Source organism: Lindgomyces ingoldianus, assembly GCF_010093535.1.
Source record: "Lindgomyces ingoldianus strain ATCC 200398 unplaced genomic scaffold BDR25scaffold_35, whole genome shotgun sequence".
Lineage (NCBI taxonomy): Eukaryota > Fungi > Ascomycota > Dothideomycetes > Pleosporales > Lindgomycetaceae > Lindgomyces > Lindgomyces ingoldianus.
In genome coordinates this window covers 96,924-117,751 of record NW_022985196.1, presented here as the reverse complement: position 1 = coordinate 117,751, position 20,828 = coordinate 96,924, and the positions used below count along the sequence as shown (strand labels likewise).

General features: G+C 46.5%; 5 protein-coding genes across 5 annotated transcripts; 2 read left to right on the top strand and 3 right to left on the bottom strand.

The window, feature by feature from the left end:
- Nucleotides 1–594: 594 nt before the first annotated feature.
- On the top strand, nucleotides 595–1,839 carry BDR25DRAFT_359842 (uncharacterized protein; the record flags this gene model as incomplete). The annotated part of the gene is made up of 9 exons (XM_033696158.1): nucleotides 595–629; nucleotides 690–717; nucleotides 882–1,043; nucleotides 1,107–1,270; nucleotides 1,305–1,361; nucleotides 1,394–1,442; nucleotides 1,482–1,575; nucleotides 1,611–1,754; nucleotides 1,820–1,839. 9 exons carry the CDS (start codon nucleotides 595–597, stop codon nucleotides 1,837–1,839), a joined length of 753 nt encoding a protein of 250 aa, XP_033542897.1.
- A 2,499-nt stretch (nucleotides 1,840–4,338) lies between these two features.
- On the bottom strand, nucleotides 4,339–6,831 carry BDR25DRAFT_185539 (uncharacterized protein; the record flags this gene model as incomplete). The annotated part of the gene is made up of 4 exons (XM_033684245.1): nucleotides 4,339–5,524; nucleotides 5,576–5,817; nucleotides 5,893–6,418; nucleotides 6,470–6,831. Coding segments are annotated over 4 exons (2,316 nt in total), but the record flags the coding sequence as incomplete, so codon positions are not given.
- Nucleotides 6,832–10,660: 3,829 nt separating this feature from the next.
- Nucleotides 10,661–11,648, top strand: BDR25DRAFT_377712 (uncharacterized protein). The gene has a single exon (XM_033697514.1). It carries the CDS (start codon nucleotides 10,937–10,939, stop codon nucleotides 11,336–11,338), a length of 402 nt encoding a protein of 133 aa, XP_033542895.1. The 5' UTR covers nucleotides 10,661–10,936; the 3' UTR covers nucleotides 11,339–11,648.
- Nucleotides 11,649–13,235: 1,587 nt separating this feature from the next.
- On the bottom strand, nucleotides 13,236–15,726 carry BDR25DRAFT_306272 (uncharacterized protein). Its single transcript, XM_033690596.1, has 6 exons — nucleotides 15,409–15,726; nucleotides 14,806–15,333; nucleotides 14,549–14,710; nucleotides 14,411–14,481; nucleotides 14,253–14,347; nucleotides 13,236–14,185 (listed from the first exon to the last, which is right to left on the bottom strand). Exons 1-6 carry the CDS (start codon nucleotides 15,560–15,562, stop codon nucleotides 13,669–13,671), a joined length of 1,527 nt encoding a protein of 508 aa, XP_033542894.1. The 5' UTR covers nucleotides 15,563–15,726; the 3' UTR covers nucleotides 13,236–13,668.
- Nucleotides 15,727–15,988: 262 nt separating this feature from the next.
- On the bottom strand, nucleotides 15,989–19,967 carry BDR25DRAFT_306271 (uncharacterized protein). The gene is made up of 6 exons (XM_033690595.1): nucleotides 19,597–19,967; nucleotides 19,485–19,529; nucleotides 18,758–19,412; nucleotides 17,213–18,703; nucleotides 16,406–17,157; nucleotides 15,989–16,350 (listed from the first exon to the last, which is right to left on the bottom strand). The coding sequence occupies exons 1-6, from the start codon at nucleotides 19,777–19,779 to the stop codon at nucleotides 16,183–16,185; spliced, it is 3,294 nt and encodes a 1,097-aa protein (XP_033542893.1). The 5' UTR covers nucleotides 19,780–19,967; the 3' UTR covers nucleotides 15,989–16,182.
- Nucleotides 19,968–20,828: the final 861 nt, after the last annotated feature.

The following is a 20,828-nucleotide window of genomic DNA, read 5'->3' as shown; positions in this document are numbered from 1 at the left end:
TGCTTAGTTTTACAGCTTTATAGAGTAATATAATCTCTATTTTGCAGATTAAGTAGGTACATATATATTCTTAATCCTTATTCTTTTCTGCGTATATAAAGCTGCATGTTGCTAGCTGCGTTAGGGATGCAGCTACGCATTTCTATGTAGATAGGAACGTGGTGTGATGTAACTAAATTATTTAGAAGGATTGCAACGCGTTAGACAATAATAGTGAATTAGTTTAGCATAGGTAAGACAGTGACAGTAAAGCGGTTTAGTGTGTATACGTGTTCGATGGCGGCGGCGAGGTAGGTCGGCTCGATGGAGGTGATGCAAGTGACGATAGAGTCTCAAATATATTCGAATTTGCTCCTGCTGCCATTTTTCCTCCGGGAGAGAGGTCACATACGGCGTAGTGCTAAAGCCACAAGTACAAAAAGTCATAGCGCGGAAAACAATACGGCTAGCTAAGCATTTAATACTATACTACGTAAGCACGCTAAATTCTCAGGCCAAGACACACTGCAGGCCCTTTCTTACGGATAAATCCGGAATATATCCTTTAAAGAGCTAAGTGCTTTAAAAGCTTAGAAACGCCTTCTTCCCTTCTGAATGTACTACTCAAATACTCCGAAGATAAAGTTTTTGTAGATAGTCGTAGTGCAGCAGGGGTGTAGTGCTAACGCAGTTCAAAATGCTCTACAAAGAACGATCTACGGCATAATCAAGAGCGTTGTATTTTTTTAATTGCACACCGGTTTCCTGGAGAGAAATAGCCAGAGAATAGTAAAAATAAATTATAACTTGATAGAATGGCAGGGAAGAGAGCTGAGATGCTTAAACAATAGTTTCTTTGCGGCACGGGGGGCTTTGCGGCACGCAGGGGGGGACATTAGTAGATCTCTGAAATTCCCGTGCTAGGAGGGCCCCATTTTGTGTATACGCTAGTAAGATTTGATGTCGTCGGCGGTCACGATGGAGTGGAGCGACTTAAACTAGCGCCACGCCTAAGTCGACTATCTAGTCTGTCTGAGTCCAATTCGTTTGTCGCATCCCCACTCGTCTACATAGATAAAATCACAGGACCGAAATACTGACAGAGTATAGAGATATAAGTCTCACAGATCTGGGTTCTACTTATTTGCTACTTAGCCGCAGTATTCTTAGACCAACTGGATGAAGCTAAAGCCCTACTTGTGCTACTGGCCGTGAGATGTGTCGCACGTGTATCACGTGATACTATACCCATGTACTACGTTATTCACTCATCAGGATTAGCTCCTTTCTCGTACAGTATATAGTCACCCCAGAGCTCTCTTGAGCTCCTTAGACCTTACAATACACTTGTTCAATTCACCCAGTTTGGATCTCAATACCTTGTTGACTTGCCTACCCCATGACCCCTGCTCAGTTCGTGCAAGAGTTATGAGCCTGGAGTTGCGCTTCTGACTAGTACTATAGTCACCGCTATACATTAAACTCTTGGATCTGGCTGATAGGGGCCCTGCGAAGTTCAACACATACTGATCACAGCTTACTCACCAGCTAAGCCCGATCGACTGAACGACGACCTACTTGTCGATATCGCGCCCAGTTTGCTAGGCGCAGTCCTGCAGCTGCTCAACCAGCTCTCCTTGTACGACCTCCCCACCGCCATATTGACGAAAGATTCGACGACGCGCACAATGATTTCTATAATCGCGCAAAGATGGCATCAACGAGCGACACCTCTGTAAAGCTTGTTAACAAAAGCGACTGGCAGCTCTGGTATAGTCGCATAAAGGATAAAGCAACAAGAGAGCAGATTTGGGAGTACATCAATCCTGACCTCACTGAGGGAGACAATGTCACCCTTAAAACGAATACTAGGCTAACTAGGCCCCGATCAGTCGACGTTCACACTGGTCAGAATCCACTCTAACTGAACGCTACCTTCCTCGACCTGAGAGCTTTGACCGTACGACTAAGTTGCGTGACTGTACGATTGAGCCAGCTGATAATAGCTGTTGTTTCCGCCCCTTCCGCGTCCTCTCCCTCTACTGCCTCCTCTTCCTTGGTTTGGCTGGTCTCTTAGCGCTGGAGGAAGGTCTCTGTTCCTGAGGCGCTTGGCTTCTGCCTTGAGCTGGGCATCGCTGCTCATGCGCTTGTTGTACTCCTGCTGGAGGAAGGTAGGGATCTGGTATCCCTCAGGTCTTAATTGAGGATCGTTGATCCTGCAGTTCTTCGTTTTGTGTCAACCCCCGCACAGGCCGCATATAAACTGCTGTTGCTGCTGTTCCGGTGTGGACGAGCGTCCCTGGTAGGTGGCGAAACCACTGTGGGTGACGCCAGGTTGCTGAGCTGGCATTGATCGTTGCCAGTTCTCGAAGAAGTCCAGTCAGCTAGTGACGAAGTTGAGTGGATTTCCGTCTGTCTGCTCATGCTGGACTAGGATTGATTGGATGGCTGCTACGCATCCTGTGTTGACGTCCATGATCGCCGATACGAAGTCGTAGTGCGGCTGATAGTCTGCCACATTAGGCAGATTGACCGATTTCGCGTCGAGGTATGCATGTCGGTACTCCTTCAACCAGGAATCCTGTTTCTTCCTTGATGACCATTTCCTAACGTGGTCATAGTTCGTACAAGCAGCTTGCTTGAGCTGCTTTTTTGAGGGCTCAAGATTCTCTTTGAGGGCCTTCAATCAATGATAGATTGTATCATGGTCCATAATAATGGGATAGTTGATCTGGTCAACTGTGCTCTTGATGAGCGAATAGATGTCCGATAGTGCTTTGTTACGAGCCTCATAGTTCTTGAGGTTATCCTTGAAATCATCTCGAAGCAGTTGGAAGCGTCGCTGGTCAGCAGCTCCCAGGTCGAGGAAGGTAGCGTTCGGTTGGATTCTGACCCGTGTGAACGTCGACTGGTCGGGGCCTAGTTAGCCTAGTATTCGTTTTGAGGGTGCCATTGTCTCCCTTAGTGAGGTTGGGATTGATGTACTCCTAAATCTGCTCTCTTATTGCTTTATCCTTATGCGACTATACCAGAGCTGCCAGTCGCTTTTTTTTTTAGCGAGCTTTATAGAGGTGTTGCTTGTTGATGCCATTTTTGCGCGGTTTTAGAAATTTTGTGCACGTTGTCAAATCTTTCGTCAATATGGCGGTGGGGAGGTCGTACAAGGAGAGCTGGTTGAGCAAGACTGCGCCTAGCAAACTGGGCTTGGTATCGACAAGTAGGTCGTCGTTCAGTCGATCGGGCTTAGCTGGTGAGTAAGTTATGATCAGTATGTGTTGAACTTCGCAGGGCCCCTATCAGCCAGATGCAAAAGCTTAATGTGCGGCGGTGACTATGGTACTAGTCAGGAGCGCAACTCCGGGCTTATAACTCTTGCACGAGCTGAGCAGGGGTCATGGGGTAGGTAAGTTAACAAGGTATTGAGATCCAAACTGGGTGAATTGAACAAGTGTATTGTAAGGTCTAAGGAGCTCAAAAGAGCTCTGGGGTGACTATATACTGTACGAGAAAGGAGCTAATCCTAATGAGTGAATAACGCAGTACATGGGTATAGTATCATGTGAGACACGTGCGACAAGATGGACCCCAATCTCGTCCCCCAAGAATACATCTACCTTATCCAAATATTGACCTAGTCGTTTCATGAGATATTATTGTATGGCTTTGACTATGGAAGGAATGATAGACCGAGTCCGTCTGACACCGTTTGGAGGAGCTTTGGTGTTACCCAACACATAGAGGATAGAGTGTAACTGTGGTATGTAGGCTATTGAGGGTGTATCGAACTGTGAAGGGCACTGTTAAGAAGTATATAGTCAAGGGTCGAAAATTAATCAGTGATGGTCTTAGATCCGGCTCACAGTGTCGCTGTAACCGACCGGCTGCTCCAGCCCCCAACTCTGGTTATTTTAGCAGTATTGAGTGACTTACTGTGGATCATTGCATAGAGTTTCAAACACTTCCCGGATGCTAAGCTCAGTGCTAAATTTAAGAAACCGGGAGTCACCTCTTTACCGCACAGTTGGTCTAAGCAGAGCGCGTTTAGCTCATGTACGTAGAAATCTAAAAGATTTGCTTACAAAATCGCTGAATACTCAAGCCGGTTTCAAAGTCAATTTGATTTTTAATATATTAATTTATAATATAATATTTTAATATGAATAGTATTTGAAATTAGTTACCATCCTAGAATAGCATACAAGAGAAGTACAGCAGAAGGCGGAGGGTTGGGTGGTAGGGATTTTTGATGAATAGTTATCCTAACGAATCAGTTCTGGCTAGAGAACCTTAACCACCGCCTAGTATCTTGTCTCTGACGCTGTCATGGCCGTTCCTGTCCTTGGAGTCCGCCTCGACATCGCCCTGCTCCACCAGCAGCTTGACCACCGCCTCGTGCCCTTTCCATGCCGCCCATGACAGCGGCGTCCGGCCATCCCCGTCCTTGGAGTCCGCATCAACATCGTCCCGCTCCACCAGCAGCTTGACCACCACCTCATGCCCTCCCTCTGCGGCCCACGATAGCGGCGTCCGGCCGTACCCGTCCTTGGAGTCTGCCTCGACATCGTCCCGCTCCACCAGCAGTTTGACCACCGCCTCGTGCCCTCCCCTTGCCGCCCATGACAGCGGCGTCTGGTCGTCCCCATCCTTGGCGTCCGCCTCGACATCGTCCCGCCCCGCCAGCAGCTTAACTACTGCCTCGCGCCCTCCCCCTGCGGCCCATGACAGCGGCGTCCGGCCCTCCCCGTCCTTGGAGTCCGCGAATATTGATTTTTCTTTCGCAATCCTGGAAAGAAGTTCCTTAGAAAATTCCAACAGTCCGAAGGAGGCCGCTAGATGTAGACCTGTTGCTTGCTTTGGAAAAGATTGACTGTAGTTCCGGTATTTGTAGTCTGGAACTAAACTTGATTGGACAGCACAAGCGACCAAACTAATATCCTGAAGCAGACATAATGCTAGTTTAGATACCCTCTCTTGCACAGCCAACGCGTGTTGCCCCCAGTATCGAGCAGAGTAATCTAGGAATATGTTTTGCTCAAGCCTGCTCTCGAACGCTGCGTTGCTTGGACAGCTACCACTCCTAAAGGGTTTAAAGCATAGATACCTGATACAAGACGATGCAATTCCGTACTGAGCGCTATAATTCCACCTCTCTCGGATCTGCTCGAAGTATTCTTGCGTAGTGTAGTGGACGAGACGGATAATATTGCTCTCCTCATCAATCGTAACGAGGCCAGCACAGACAGAGACAATATCGTCAACGTGAGGAATGTTTTCTTGGTCGAGTTCTTCTTCCTCTAACTCCACCGCTAAGGCATGGCATAGTTCACCAGTGGTTAACGGCCTCTCTGCATGCGAGATCCAGGAAAGAACGCTCTTTGCTCGCGCCGTATTTCCAGGTAGCTGACTCTCTATTCTCTCGATCGCCTCGTCATACGCTTTGTTAAGCGCTTCAGAACCTCTAGAAAGGTTCTTTAACGTAGACCGGACTTTCTTCTTGGTGTCCTTATCAAGTAATGAATCCACATGAAGACGGGCAAGAAGAAACCTTGCAGGCTTGTAAGTAACTAGACTCAAAATAGGCGTGCGAAATACTGACATGCCATCTACTGCTTCAACTATTTTTTCTTGGACTAATTTCTGAAGATTGTCGTCGCGTTGGATACATCGTGGCAGCCGGTGAGTTTGGCCAATAATGAATTGTTCGACATCTGCGTTGCGTGCGCGTACCTCTAGCGTAGGCACACCGTTGAAGATATCTACTATGCTTGGAATAACTCGCGAAGTAGCCATTAAACGGAGGCCTGTTTTGTTCTGCAGACCGCGGAGCTTGTCTAGAAGCTCTTTTCGATTGTCATCAAGACATTCGTCTAGAGCGTCTACAATTACATATACCCTCACATAGGTTGTAAGCACAGAGTGTAAAGTGCTAAGAATGTCATTGAGGGATGGCTTAGTCCCTCGGTTGGTATGGTGGTTGTATAGACGTGTTACAGGCTCTGTGATCGAGGCTCTTGCCTGCACTAGCTGTTTAATGATAGCTGCTAGCAGGTAGGTGGCATTTTGATCTGCGCGCGTTTTGTAGTTACAGAATACGTAGGCCACTCCGATATTGCGACTTTGCACTTTTGTATAAAGATGGTCAACTGCAATTGATGCTAGCATTGTTTTGCCAGCTCCAGGGATACCGGGACAGAATAGACTCTGGTTCGATCCGTGAACCCATTCAGTGAATTCAGCAGCGTTGAGGAACCACAGGCCAGTTTCTTCTTGTCTTCGGGCGATAAGATCGGATTGTTGAGCTGGGAAGTTGCTTGATGATATCCATTCCAAAATCTTGTCACGCTGTTGGTCTTGCTGAATTGCACCGACTCCTATCTTAATTGCTTTGTTGTCACCGTGTATTATATCCATGTCGTATTTAATTACTTGCGACAGTTTACTACAGATATAAGCAACATAAGCCTTTACCATATCTGATAAGAGAACCTACAGGTGGTCCATTTCTAAGGCAATCTGCACGAGCGACTTCAATCGCTCTATCTTTAACAGTATGCGTTCAATATCCTCTTTGATGTACTTCCACAGAAGGGTCTTGCCTATCTTCTTCATTCCGCGCCCATCTGATATCTTATGCTTCAGCTGCTCTAACGCACATTTGTATTGATAGAGGAGCCCGTCCTTTCCGCCGAGCTCTTGGATCTTTGCATTCCACGGTTCATTAGAGTCGTCATCGAGGTAAGACAATAGATCGACAAGGAGTTTTGAGAGATTCGATATTTCGGTTGTGAACTGCGTACAGTCCGCCGAGGTGTCCGAGGCATTACTCAGACACTTACCGACTTTCATCGTCAACTATATAATAGCGATAATGCTGGCTGTAACGCTGAGTGGGTCCATCGAATGGCGAGTTTCTGCGACAAACCTAGTTGTGGTCGTTGTAGATGAGAATAGATAAGGTTTGTGCTAAGTAACAGGACGGCTAAGTGGTGTTGCAGGACTGCATTCGCTCTGCGATGAGAGAGTCAAAACTAGATAGTGCAATATGATAAGATATTGATGGCGCTTATGGCTTGCGAAGACTTCATAATAATGGGAATTGTGTGTACGTTGTCTTGAACCCCAAGTTTCTAAGGGTGCCTAGCTACGCGCACCGCCACTTCGCCTGTCGATGAGACCTTTACGAGGAGCCATTGCTGCCTTCCGAGCACTCACCCTTCCTTTAACTTTTGATGATGTGAGGAGGCTTCTAACACTAAAGCCACCATAGTCTTGGGACAAGATGCCTCCAGTACACCTATTCCGGGACCAAATCCAACAGGTGACGCTGCTCTGTCATTGGAGAATGAGGTTTCCATGCAGCACATCTCCACACCGAATAGGCTCTGTAACCAGTGTGCTAGCCTTGACTTGGAAAGAATCTTTGCTTCCACGATATTTCGCATCCTGTTGGAAATTCTAGAGCGGTTCCATTCCAACACAATCTCGTTAGAATCTCATTGTTCCCTTTGCCGGTTTCTCGCTTCAGTCAACCAAAACACGTCGTCTTCTACAGTCATTCCAAAAAGTCTGTCCCATGGCCTGAGCGCTCGGCTGTGGTCCCCTAGACCTTGAAAAAATTTCCCCTACCTAATTTAGTAGTACAATTGTTTACCTGCTGTCTCCCTATCTACAAACTATACCTACTTAATTTAGTAAGGCTATTATTACTTATATACAAACTTGTCTTAATATTAAGATATTAGTTCTTTAAATTATAAGAGACCTAAGTATATCTTATAAGCCTGTTTATAAGATCTGTACTAGCTTAGATCTATAGGGCTGCCTGTATCCCCTGTTAACACTAAGACAGGGAAGACCTAGAGTAATACATAAAGGCTAGCTCTAAGTAGGTAGTAACTATCTTAGTCTTTCTTTTAGTATTATGCTAATGCTTTTATAAGGCTTACTTACCTTTTTTAAAAATTACCTTACTACTTATCTTAATAAAATGTAAAACTTTTTACTTAATAAGTATAATATAAAAGTGTTAGCTAGTATAATATATAATTAGCTATTAAATGTGTAATAGTCTAAAAAAGTTATTTACTATTATTCCTTAAAGTGCAGTTTAGAGCTAAGAAATGCCTAGTGTCTCTATTAGTAAGGCTAGCATATAAACTAAATTATATGCCTTAATAAATCTAGATATAACTTTTATACTAGAGATAGAAGACATAGGTAGAGTCTTATTAGTAAAAACTATAAAGTTTATAGCTTAATTATCTGCTTATAAAGATAAAGTCTTTTTCTAGCTTATACTATAAATAGTTATATAACTTATATAATGTTTTAAAGTAGTAGCATATTATAAATTTTTAAAATTTTTTTTAAGCATTAAGTGCTACTTCTTTATAGCTTATACCTAAGGTTAAAGTTAGTTATAGTACTAAATAACACAAGTATCTATTAATTAGACTATGTAAGAGACATCTATAACAGAGCTAGTGTAATACTAGCGTTTTTACTTTTATATTTACTTAATTTTAACTTAATTAAGTTGTTCTTTACTATATTAAAATTATAGCTTAAAAGGAACTATTAGTTAGTAGATAACTTTAATAACTATAAAAACTTTTTTAAGTATACTATACAGCAGTATTACTACTAAGAATTTAAAGTAATATTTAAAGCTGCTAAATATAAAGAATAAATAGTTTATATAATTATGTCTTATCTAAGTCCTTTTTATTAAGCCTATCTCTATACTGCTTCTAGGCAGCCTTTAGTTCTTTTTTAAAAAAAAGTAGCTTTTTTTTTTTTTAGCTTAAAAAGAGTTTTTAGCTTAAAGTAGTTATATTTATTATAGTACTTTTTTTATTACTTTTTTATTATTATGCTTAGGTTTTTAAGTGTATTAAAATCTTAGTTATTTTTTACTAATATATAACTTATCTACTTAAGCACATCTACTATGTAAGTAGGAGTTAAAGGCTAAGCCTTTTACTACTTAAAAAAGCGCTTAAAGATGTTAGTATAGTTATAATTAAGCATTTTAAGAGGACTTAAAGGCTGCCTAGTGTGTAAAGTAAGCTAAAAGAAGTAAAAAAGTTAAAAAAATGTTAGTAATAGTAGTAATAATTAACACATGCTATATAGTAGTTAGAGCGTCTCTAGCTTAATTAGCTAAGCAATTAGCAATAAAGTAACACTAGTAAATAAAAGAGAAGATTATGCTTACTTTTTTTACTATTTTACTTTTAGTTTTTACTTTTTTTACTTATAAAAGAATATAATAACTTATTTAGATAGTTTATTATAAGTTACTTTTAGTAAAGTAGCTTATATATTAGCTATTTATTATTATAAGTTATTACTATCTAGAAAGTAGTACATATTAACATAATTCTTATTACTCTGCACTTAGTAGTAAGTCTTATTACTTTTATTTTTATAAAGAGAATTATAACAGAGCTATTTATTAGTTAAAGTAATTTAATAAGTTATACTAATCTCTTGCTAGGCTAAATGCTTATTAAGGCTATTAAGCTAGCATTAAGTAATAGATAACATTAATTTTTTAGCTTTAGTTTAAAATAATAGTATTACTATAGTAATAAAAAGCTTTACTACTTTAGTTATAACTATTTTAATATTTATAAACTACTCTTTTTTTGTTCTACAGCAGAAATAGTAGTTTTTAAAATAATCCTTTAACATCTTTACTAAAGACTTTATATTAGCTTTACTAGAGATTTTTATTACTACTATATTAGTAGTAGCTTTACTACTGTATGTAGCCTTACTAGTTACTATAGTTGCTTTATAAACACTAGGACTAGCTGCTTAGGCGTTCTAAAGTGTTCTCTTCTTCTACTATTAAAGCTGTAGCTAAAGAGTAGCAGTATTACTTTTTTTAGTAAAAAGATAACAGGCATAAGAGCTAGGTAACATCTCCTTAATATAGCCCCTTAAGATGTACGCCTGCTATTAAGCTGTATACTTTAGTGCTAGCAGATCTCTAGTGTTTTCTTATACCTACTTATCTATTAACAATAAACATAACCTTTATAACGCCTCTGTGTTATTAGGTTGTTATACTTCTACTATAACCTCTCTCTATATAACCTTTACTAATAGTATAATAAAATTATTTATAGCTAACTTAGCTAGCTTTTTATCTTTTAATCTAATAAAGTCCTTATTAACCTTAGCTAGCTACAAAAAATAGATAAATTATAAAAGTTAAAAAGACTAAAAAAGCTAAGCTAATAAGAGGACCTTTTTAAAAGCAGCAGCAGCTATTAACTAGAAAGAAGAACATTTTTAGACTAATTAGCTAGCAGTAGTAGTAAGAAAGTGTTTTTAACTATTATAAAAAAACTAGCTTATTTTAGTAGGCTGTTATTAATTACCTAATTAGAAAGAAGCTGCAGCGTTAAAATTAAATAATAAAGGATTTTTTAGGCTTTTCTAGAGCTCTAGATGCGTGGTTAGGGGTTAGGGAAAGGCCTGCAGTACTAATTTAGGTGGGGGGGATTTTTCCGAGTCCCCTGAGCTCATAAGCGAGTGCTCAGGCCATGGGACAGACTTTTTGGAATGACTGTAAGAAAGCTGCTTGGTATTGCATTTGCGCCGTGTCGTTGCTGCGTTTCCGTGTTCAAGGGCCTTCCCAAGCAACGTCTTCGTACCCAACAATACAGGATGCAAACCTTTGGGTTCTTCTCCTATGTGATTCCTCTATAATACTTCCTGACTCTTCCTGTTACCCGGAAAGGTGGCTTAAAAGCTCCGCTATGCTGCAGGCTACATACCACTTCAGGATTCAGATTCTCCCGTAGTTCCAGGAAGTACTGAAGGGAAATATCGTGTACGATTGTTGGGCCCACAAGGTATTGAATACAAGGTCTTGAAGAGATAGCTCACATTCTGCGCACAGAATCATGTTCTAAACTGCGCAAAGACAGGAGGCTGCGACACCATGGCTCTCGTCGATCTGCCCTATGTTGCGGAATTCTTCGCCGTGTTGTATGTTTGGGGCCCTCCGACTCCTGGCCCAGTCATAGCTCCTCCAAATCCTCAAGAATATTTACCGAGAGATATTCCTTTAGCAGTTCAAGACGCCATTACTGTCACGAGGTCGCTTGGGTTTCGGTACCTCTGGGTAGATCGATACTGCATCAGCACAGATGCTAGAGTTAGGCATGAACAGATCAATAGCATGGACGTAGTATACCGCCTTGCATACGCCACCACCATAGCAGCGGGAGGCCAGCATCCCTCATACGGTCTCCCGGCGTGTCCCACCGCCCACGGAAACCCCAGCCACGAGTGCAGATCTGCAACAAAACGCTCGTATCATGCCTACCCGATCCCGGAGTAGGAATCCAGAAGTCCAAATGGTCAACCCGAGCATGGACATATCAAGAATGCCTGCTATCACGCCGCCGCATCTTTTTCACTTCCGAGCAAGTCTATTTCGAATGCATGGTTATGTATTGCTGTGAAGCCATCGATGAACCTCTCGAGGCGCTGCACATACTCTGCAGAACCAGCTTCCGATCTTGCATTCGCGATGGCCTGTACCCTTAGCGTACTGGGGAAAGCGCACAAGGAGGTATGGAATCGGATTGCAAGAGTACACACAACGATCCACGACGTATGATTCCGATGCCTTGAACGGCATGGTCGGCCCCTCCGTACCTTCAAAGGTATCGGGCGCCCCGTTTTCCATCTTGGGGGGATCCCGTTTTTCAACGCTCCTGGTAGCGACGCCCTCCAATGGCGGAAAACCACGAATACTTTCGTAACATCACTATGTTGGCATTTACAAGCTCCTTCATCAAGGCGAGCCGGATTCCCTAGCTGGTCGTGGACGGGATGGAAAGGCGCTGTGGACACGCGATTTCCGAGGAAGCTGCTGGACGAGAATATCACTTGCAACAATCGGCTACAAATTGGGATACGAACTATTGATGGAACTATCGCCTGGGATGAAGTACGTCAGAAATGCAAGTCGGAAAAGTTTTCCTCTACCTATGCCGGGGTTCTTATGTTTAGTGCACTGACTTTCCCACTGCTCTTCCCACTGCTCTTCTCCTACACCGAAGATTTGGGCTGGTCTGTGAAAATATCAGATCGGACGGGGAGGCCTTCCACAAAGCAAAGAGAGTGTTGGATTTGCAAGGATACCACTTCTGATCCTGCATTCCGCCAGGTTGCAGTAACTGGGGCCTTCACTGGAATTATAATTTGGAATATATCCAAAGGAACGAATGACGTGGAGCGGCTAGTGTTGGTCGTGGGCGAGTCCATGAAAGACGACATGTATGCTGAACGCATTGGTTTCTGTGGGTTGATGAAAGAAAAGTTTCGCCATTTTCCAAAATGGCACCGGAAGATACTTGTTGGATAGATACAATATGGTGAATGCCCTGTAGCTTCGGTTAGGGCAATCATCTGGGGCATATAAGAACCTCCTATTACGGGACTGAATTGGAAGTGGCTTCCTCTGAACATCTAGCAGCCCAATAACTTCCGTTGTAAATACAGTGGCTTTTGCTGTATATAGAGTAGATCCGTATTTCTACAGCCACAACACCTGGCTTGGCATTTCATTGTGGGCTGAATGATTTACATTAGTTCTATATACTATCTACCCACCAGCCCGCTTATATTCTCTTACGAGCATACGCTTAATTAACTTAATGAGGTTAATGGGAGATACCCATCTACCCGCATATCCTTCTATTACTAGTACGAGCTAGAGTGATGGTGAGATCAATAAAGTGCCGAGACAGCGTAGACGATGTATCGAGGCCTTTAGATCCTATCATCCAAGCTCTAGGCTAGGCGTATTACATATCTAGGAAGGGGCTATAAATATAAAGCTTGCAGCAACTTGCTTTCCAACCGCGAAAGTAGGGATTTTCTAATAAGATTGAGCATAGGAAGTAATCTTACCTGTATACTGCTTCAAGTCCGTTTCCGGAAGTAGCCTCTAGGTCCCTACTCGTAGCTTTCAATCCTGCAGCTTTCGATCAACGATGGTAATCTCGAACCACATAACCATATAACCAGTTCTATTCTTCCCCCAAACACCCGCCCACCTAGAACTCATCTACAGAACTCATCCACTCACCCTCTTGGACCCACGTATTCACTATTTTCCACCCTTAGCCCCACCATTTAAGAGTATAGTTAACAGAACAGAGCAGTTTCACACACACAGGGCAACCCAAGCACTAGCGAAGCATAAACACAGAAATCAAATTGGTATTCACAATCCCCATGCTGTCCCCTCCTACCCAAAGTCAAGCCAAGCCAAGTCAAGCCGAAAGTAAGCAGCCGAAAAGCAGAACAAACAGAACACCATGCTCATGCCCATGCCCATGCCCATGCTCGCAGCCAACAAAAAGCCCCAGGCATACATACCGCCTACAGAGAAACCGCACGCCAAACCTCAATACCAGGCCAGGCAAGACAAGACCAGAAATCATCAACAGGAAATACAGAGAGAAGAACTCCTCATATATCATTCTCACTCATACAATCCATCAGTCAATCATCCATCGGTCCAGAAACGAAAAAACATCTCCCCACAGCCATGCCGGCGAGTCCCAAGCAGGCCACTCGTGGCACTCAACCCCTCCATTTAGCCCTCATTTCATGCACATTACATATTGTCTCTGTCGTACATGTAGATACAACCCGTCAATCGTTCAACACCCCGGCCAACCCCCTCAACAAATCTGCCGCCCCAATTCTCTCACTGCCGACCTTCTCCTTCCCCTCCTTATCCCTCTCCTCCAGTCTTAATGCCGCAGTACTTAGAACACGGTCCGCGACTCTCTCGGCTGTGGTACGGTAATTTTGGATTTTGTGCACGCCATCTGCGAATAAATCGACATTAGGCTCGAGGGCGGCCGAGAGGGTTAAAAGATGCGATTGTAGTGCTGATACGGTTGTGAAAGAGAATTGTGGGCGTGTGGGCGGGTGGGCGGAGGGTGGAGGGAGGTCTAGAGATGAGGACGAGTCGGAGGGTTGTGGCTGTAGTTGTGATGGCTGCAGCTGCAGAGCAGCCAGTATTGAAGCTTGTGTGGGGTCGAGGAGTGCGATATCGATGTCTTCGAACGAGGGATTGGGTGTTGATATCGAGGGCGGGGTTGGCGGAGGCATGAGATTCGACGTTACAGTCAGGGCTTCCCATGCAGCCTTTTCTTCCTCGAGGCTGGGGTATTGTAAGCATGAGCATGCGTCTGGAGCTCCAGAGCAGAGGTATTGAAAATGAGACATACCGTTTGATCTCTTCTTCAAGATCTTGGAGTGTGGCTTGGTTCTTGAGGTTTTGCAGATTGGGTTTCTTGACTACAGCTAAGGGCGTGCTATCTTCCTGTTGCAATTGTCAGTTGAAAAACATCCCTCATGCACATAGAAGCTGTGGGCTGCGACATACCCTGCTGAACCAGTCTGAAAGCTCGGGTTTGTTTGCGAAGTCGTCTATAAGCTCTTGTTGTATTGCACGCGCTAAATGACGCATTAGCAATCTGGGTGCTAGTGCCTGGACGCTCCAAGAGAGAGGAGGAATGCTCACCCGCCATTATGGCATTCACGTCTTTGACGTCACCTGACGGTTTCTCTGGGAGTGCTCTTGACCCGCACCAGGTGAGCAGCTGCTTCATCCGCCTCGGCTCGGGAAGACTTTGTTCGATGTACTTGTAGAATTCTCGGATTTCGACCTCGGAATGCGGTAGGGCTATGGACTTGTCAGTCTCCAAACCTTCCATCGTTATATTTGCAGAGACCGAGCGTTGTGTAAAATGGCAATGGGTGAACTTCAGGTAGACTCACCATTCGACAACCCACTGTCAATCAGCGAGCTCGCTCTCCTACCCCGTAACCCAGTGCTGCTCCTCCTCCGCCCACCCTTGCTCCCTTTTCGCATATCCTTGTTTCTCAAAATGACAGGAGTATCTGCAAATGGCAGCTTGATCTTTTCTTTATGTTCGTTGACAACCCAGGGTTGCACGGGAGTCTGCACGCCTAGTAACGCGCTCCTCTCCCCTGGCTCCGGAGCGGGTGTGACGCGCCTCTCCTTCTCGGGCGGCGCACTTTTCTTGCTCCGTTTCGGGAGTTGCTTCCCTAGGTCTGCAGATGCTTCGAGCTGCTCTTTATCACCAGATAGACGTGCCGATCGCCGTCGTTTTTGCGGTTCTGTAGCTGCCGGCTCCACAAGAGGGACGGAGTTCTTCCTCCGACGCGACACGGCGGGTTTCGCGGGCTCTTTAGGTATGGACTCGACCAGAGGCTGTGCCTTCGCAGCAGTCCTGCGCGATGTGCGGCGCGAGAATTGGAAGTCATCATCGTTCTCATCGTATGCTGTGATACCGTCAGGTCCAACCACTCTTCGCGCAAAATCGCTGCCCCCGACGCGACATCGCGAAACAAACTCACCAGCCTTCGTAGTCCTCTTCGTCGCGCCATTCGTCCTCTTGCCCGGGCCACCCAGCTCGCCAGCCGTCTTCGCCCGCTTCGCAACCGGCGCATCGTCGTCCTCAAAAGCCTGCTTAACGCTTCTCCGCCGCGTGTTTGGCCGATTCGTCGCCATATGTAGTGTTGCAAGCGGGGATCTGGCGACTACGGCGTTCATTGAGTCGATTTGTTATGGGGGTGTTGTGTTGTTGGCGTGGCGGGTGGGTGAGGCGCGTGCATCGGTGGGCAGCGCGACGGCGAACTTCGGGAAAGACGTTTGGGCGGGTGAAGGCGTATGGGTGGAATTATATTGGGGGTAGACGGAGAGTTTGTCGTAATGATTGGCGATAATGCGAATATCCTTAAGGCGTGGTGAAGGCGAGTTTGCAGTTGCACACCGGGCAAGGAAAGGCGGATGCGTCGTTAGCGGGTTCCAAGGTTGAGGGGATCAAAACAATGAAAGCAGGTGACTAAGCGGCTTGGCAGTTCACCTTCCGTCCTCTCGAAATCGGCTACTCATGCAGCATCACCTTTACTACAGGACGAATAGATCTTCACTTGTCAACAAGCTAGCTAAACGGTCCCATGTATGTGTTTAGTACAACCGCACTTTATAGCAAGAACTCCCTTGAAAAAGCAGCACCCAAGAGCCGCAATCCCGTATGCTTTCATGTCCCTGCGTTTCTATCCTTGTCACATCGTATACCAATTCGCAGAGATTATGCACTTTTCCACTTTCCCGCTTTACTTTACAGTTCACATTCCAGCTCCTGCCATCGGCCCTTTCACACCCTGTGGCGCAAGACTGCCTTCAATACGACGCTTTGCATCCTGCTTCTCCTCCATCGTCGGATTCTCTTTACGCATGTCTGGTGCATGCGCCGCCATGCTCGGGCTGTGGCCAATGGACATGCCGACACGGATCTTAGACATTGTCAGTTGCGGAACATTATTTTAAGTCGTGTAAGAGACAACTTACCAGAGTCTCCAAGGCAGACTTGGAGTTGTCGACAAGATCATCGTCGTATCTCATTTGCCCTGGCTCGAAGAGTAATAGAAGCGTACTTCCGCCAAACTTGAAGTAACCAAGCTCTTCCGCCCTCCTGACCTTCTCGCCTGCCCTTCTGGTGATGACGGTGCTACCAACCATCATTGCGCCCACACAGATAACCATCACTCGACCGTGGACCTCCGAGTCGATGGGAACAAGGACGCGAACATTTTCGCCATATACGTCAAGAGCCGACCTGATAGCCATTGGATTGACAGTGTAATACTCACCTTCAATAGTCTTTGGCTCGCCCATCACACCGTCGACGGGAATGTGAAATCGATGGTAGTCCTGGGGCGCCAGACGCATGATACCGAGGGAGCCTCCCACATAGCGTTTTGCATCATCTGGATAAGCATCCCCGAGAAGACGTTGAAGCGTGAACTCGCGTCCTTTGACCCAAATCGCTTGGGCCTGGTCGAGAGTATTGAAGACCACGCTTCGGCAGTCGGCGGGCGATGTGATAACTCTTGGATCATCAGGAGCAGAACATGGTCGTGCATTCGGCTTCAGGGCACGATAAAAGAACTCATTGAAGTTCTTAAACTCTGACAGTGGAAGCAGGACCTCAGACATATCTAGCTGGTGGAAGGCAATAAAACCCTCAATTTCCGCAGCTGAAGCTGGGTCATCGTATTTCTTACCCTGCTTGAAGCTAAGGGATTTAAGTAATTTTCGGACTATGACTGGTAAGCAAACAAATCAAGAAGACTGCCCCAGAGTGAGAACACTTACTTCGCTTCTTCTCCATGTTGTTGGCCTTCAACCCCTTGTAGAGCAGACGAATTCCAAGTCGAACGTACACACTCATCCGCTCCTCGTTAATTTGTCCGGTGATGCGGTCTTGCACTAGGATATTGGCGGAGTTGGCTCCAAGCTTGTAGCCACCATACGATATCTTGGTGATGACCTTCGAGTACCATTTCCGCTGCGCCTGGCTAGAGGTAACGAATCCGGCCATGACGATGTTATTCACCTGTCGCCAATCTTGACTGGCACAAGTAGCAACATGAGTGATTATATCAGCATCCGACTTCTTGTTTAGTCGAGGCTGATGGCAGATGGGGCATTCTCGAATCTCAATCACGTGTTCTTCGCCCTTCTCATCCGCAAGATCATCAGGCATGATGGTCTCGCCTTCCTCGCCTTCCTTGCCCATCGACTCCGGTTGCAATGTTGGGATCGAGGTGGACGAAGACTGAAAATTCAGTGGCGTTCGTGATCCAGACGTTGCTGAAGGCGTCATGGTACCAGGAGTTTCGCTTAGCAGGTCACTGCTCGAAGGTGTCAAGTGGTCCCAAGCCCCTCTCATTGTTCCACGCTCTTGCGTGTTTTGGAGCTGGTCTTCTAGACAAATAACGCTTTGGTCGAATGTTAATACTCCCTCCCCGTTGTTCTCAGCAGAGAACCTCTCAAAGAAGCTGTCGATCGTAGATTCGTGCAGTGTTGAGCCTAAGGTATCCAGCATAGTAGTGAGTTCGACTTTGTCAATTAGACCACTATCATCTGCATCATACTGCTTGAGCATGGCCCTCCAGAACTGCTGTCTCAAGGCTTTGTACGGCAAATATTTGGCCCGAATATACAGAGTTGGGCTGTGCTTTGTCTCCCAGCGATCTTTGTTCTTCATTTCGAGGGGGAGTGTATATAGCTTGAGGTCCTGGTCGTCCGCTGTGCTCGGGTCAACATTAACGGCGGGTACGGGAGGGGCAAGGGCGCCATTTCCATCCATATTTACACCAGGGGTTGTGGGGGCACTCGTGGGAGGGGGAGGTAGAGTACCGCTGGAATCCTTCAAGTTGATTGACAGCGAGCCTTGGGAGTTCTCTTTCTTCAGCGACGGTCTTGCTAGACGAGACAGGCTGTGAGCAGAAGAAGATCGAGACATGGGGAGACGGAAGCGGGATCGTCTGGCTTCTGGAATGCCCGGGGAATCCTGAGGTTCGGGGAGTCGGTATAGCCCAGTAGTTGGATCAGCCTCAGGAGCGACCGACACCGCTTTCTCGAGCGGGAAATTGACAGCCCCAATATAATCGTTCCCAGAGAATTTGTCGCGGTCAATGACAGTGAAGCACAGTGAGTAGTTTGTTTCATGTCGGAGGACCTGGAAGACGAGCTTCTCTTCGAAAATAGGATTGAGGTTATGGTTGACGACCTTGGTGCGGTACGTGTTCTTTCCGAGCGAGGTGACAACGAACGGGTCCATATCGAAAGAGGTCCTGGTCACTATGACAGTGTGTCAGCAGAAGTGAAGCGGTTGCGGAGGGAGTCCAAACGAACCATTTCGCTCCGGAGGCAGGTCTGTAATTTTGACAATCTCCAGGAACAGCACTCCAGCGACCTCAGTCTTTCCAGAAAACTCATAAGCGCGAAGTTTGGCCTTCCGCTTCAGCTTCGCCAGCCGGAGTCTCTTGCGTCGTTTCTCCCTAACTTCAGCCTTCTTAGACTCATCTTGGACTTCATCAGAGCCATCTTCCTCCTCCTCCTCTTCCTGCTCATCGACTTCGGCGCTCTCCATGCGCAGCAAGGACTCCTCGTCTTCGTCATCCGGGCTAGGGCTTGTCGCCGCGAATCCCATAAGCTTCTGGATAAGTTGTTCGGGGCTGGCCGAGGGGTTGCTGGCGTCCATGAGGGAGAACTGGATGCAGACTTCTCCCGTAACCACACTCTTCTTCTTTCCGGTACGCCTAGACTCCAAAGGAAACCACCGGGGCTCCTGTGTAGGGTTCCCGTTCTGGAAGACGTCCTCTAGGATGACGTCAAACTCACCCATGTAGTCCTTGCCAAAGCGATCCTTGTCCCAGCAGCAGACTTCGAGGAGCAGGCTCTGCACACCCGTGATAGGCAAGTCGAGCGTCTGATTCCATTCCGGGTTCAGTGTCTTGTTGATGGTGGGCGTGGCTTGCTTGACGTCGCCAAGAGTGAGCACGAGATACTGCAGCAACAATTAGCCTCAGGACTGGGCAATAGGAACTAGGCGCAGGAGTGTGCACTAGGAGGCGCTCACAGGATCCGAAGTGCCGCTCCTATCCTTCGCAGCCAGGTTTCTACCCTACAGCGTTCACGGTTGTCAGCTTCACGGCGCGCAATTCATAGCGGGGTACTCGCGGCGAACGCACCTTGAGCACATTGGCCCTCAACACCAGGCCAGCCTTCGCGGGGTCTAACATGGCGCGCTTGGGGCTCGAGCTGCGGCTTGCGGGGACGCTCGTCGGGCTCGAGTTGGTGCCGGAGCCGTTATTGTGGTTGTTTTTGAGGCGATGGGGAAGCGACAGCTTGGAGGTCAAGGTCGGGCGCGGCATGCTGGCGGCTGGCGAATCGTGGATCTCTGCGCTGCGGATGCTGCGACGCGGAACCTGCTTGCTGGGCTGGATCGCCAAGAACGCTTGAATGCTCGCGCCGAGGCTCAATTCATGCAGTGGGACACAGGATCGGTGGGGGACGTCGGGGGGGTGGGTGCGCGGGCGGGCAGGACGCTGCGACGGGTGGCCAGCAAACTCGAGCGGAGCGTGAAGATATGTATGAGAAAGCGGCTGCTGGTCCAGCTGAGCGATAGTCACGTTAATTGCGCAGGACGGCGGAAGCTGCGGGAGCACAAGCTTGACGTTTTATGGGGCCTCTAGACATAATGCACTGCGCTGCCGAAGCACCGTATGAAAGCAGCCACTGTTGCCTTTTGAGCCCAAAGAGGCCATTCGTCAAATCCAAAATTAGCCAGCTGAACTGCCTCCTTCACTTGGATATGAGCCTTGCCGTACCACAGCTCATTTCTGCTATGAAACAAGTTCTCGAGCCGCCCAAGCACTGATCGCCCTGCAAGCCACCAGAGGACACAATTGCTCCTATCGTCATCGTCGGCCCAATCTAGGGGCCGTAACTCTATCGCCTGCCCTTTAAGCCGTCGTACCCCCTCTCCTCCATCACTGTGGCTCGAGATGTTCCATGCAATCAAGGCCATTGCGAGAAATTGCCGCATTCAGGATTGCAATATCTCATTGTCTGGGACACCACAGAGTCAGCACAGAGTGCAGCCCGACGACAATGCCCCCCTTCCATTCATATTGGCTTTTTTTTTTTTGGAGTGGCCTGAAAAGCACCAAGGAACATGCAGGATTCATCATTTACGCCAGTTCCATCTTGAAGCAGAGGTGTGATTGACCGCTTACCTGGAACTTCCACGTACGAATAATGGGTTGCCAGACATCTGTGGTGTCATCTCGCGAATCAGCCCTAACAGCCTCGTGGGTTTTTGCAACTTTCCTTACCAAGGTATATCTTATTTGCCGTCATATATTTTGAGGGGGTTCCCAGGTTTGGAAGCCACAGACGGGAAATACTTCCATATGATATC

Bases quoted from the DNA above. Each gene is read 5' to 3' on its own strand.
- BDR25DRAFT_377712 (XM_033697514.1), top strand. From the start codon at position 10,937: ATGGCTCTCGTCGATCTGCCCTATGTTGCGGAATTCTTCGCCGTGTTG.
- BDR25DRAFT_306272 (XM_033690596.1), bottom strand. From the start codon at position 15,562: ATGGCGACGAATCGGCCAAACACGCGGCGGAGAAGCGTTAAGCAGGCT. The intron at 14,482-14,548 runs GTGAGCATTCCT...TGCGTCATTTAG, and splicing joins CGTGAATGCCATAATGGCGG to CGCGTGCAATACAACAAGAG. The intron at 14,348-14,410 runs GTATGTCGCAGC...CAATTGCAACAG, and splicing joins TTTCAGACTGGTTCAGCAGG to GAAGATAGCACGCCCTTAGC.
- BDR25DRAFT_306271 (XM_033690595.1), bottom strand. From the start codon at position 19,779: ATGCCGCGCCCGACCTTGACCTCCAAGCTGTCGCTTCCCCATCGCCTC. The intron at 18,704-18,757 runs GTTCGTTTGGAC...ACACTGTCATAG, and splicing joins CCTGCCTCCGGAGCGAAATG to TGACCAGGACCTCTTTCGAT. The intron at 17,158-17,212 runs GTAAGTGTTCTC...TACCAGTCATAG, and splicing joins CAACATGGAGAAGAAGCGAA to TCCGAAAATTACTTAAATCC.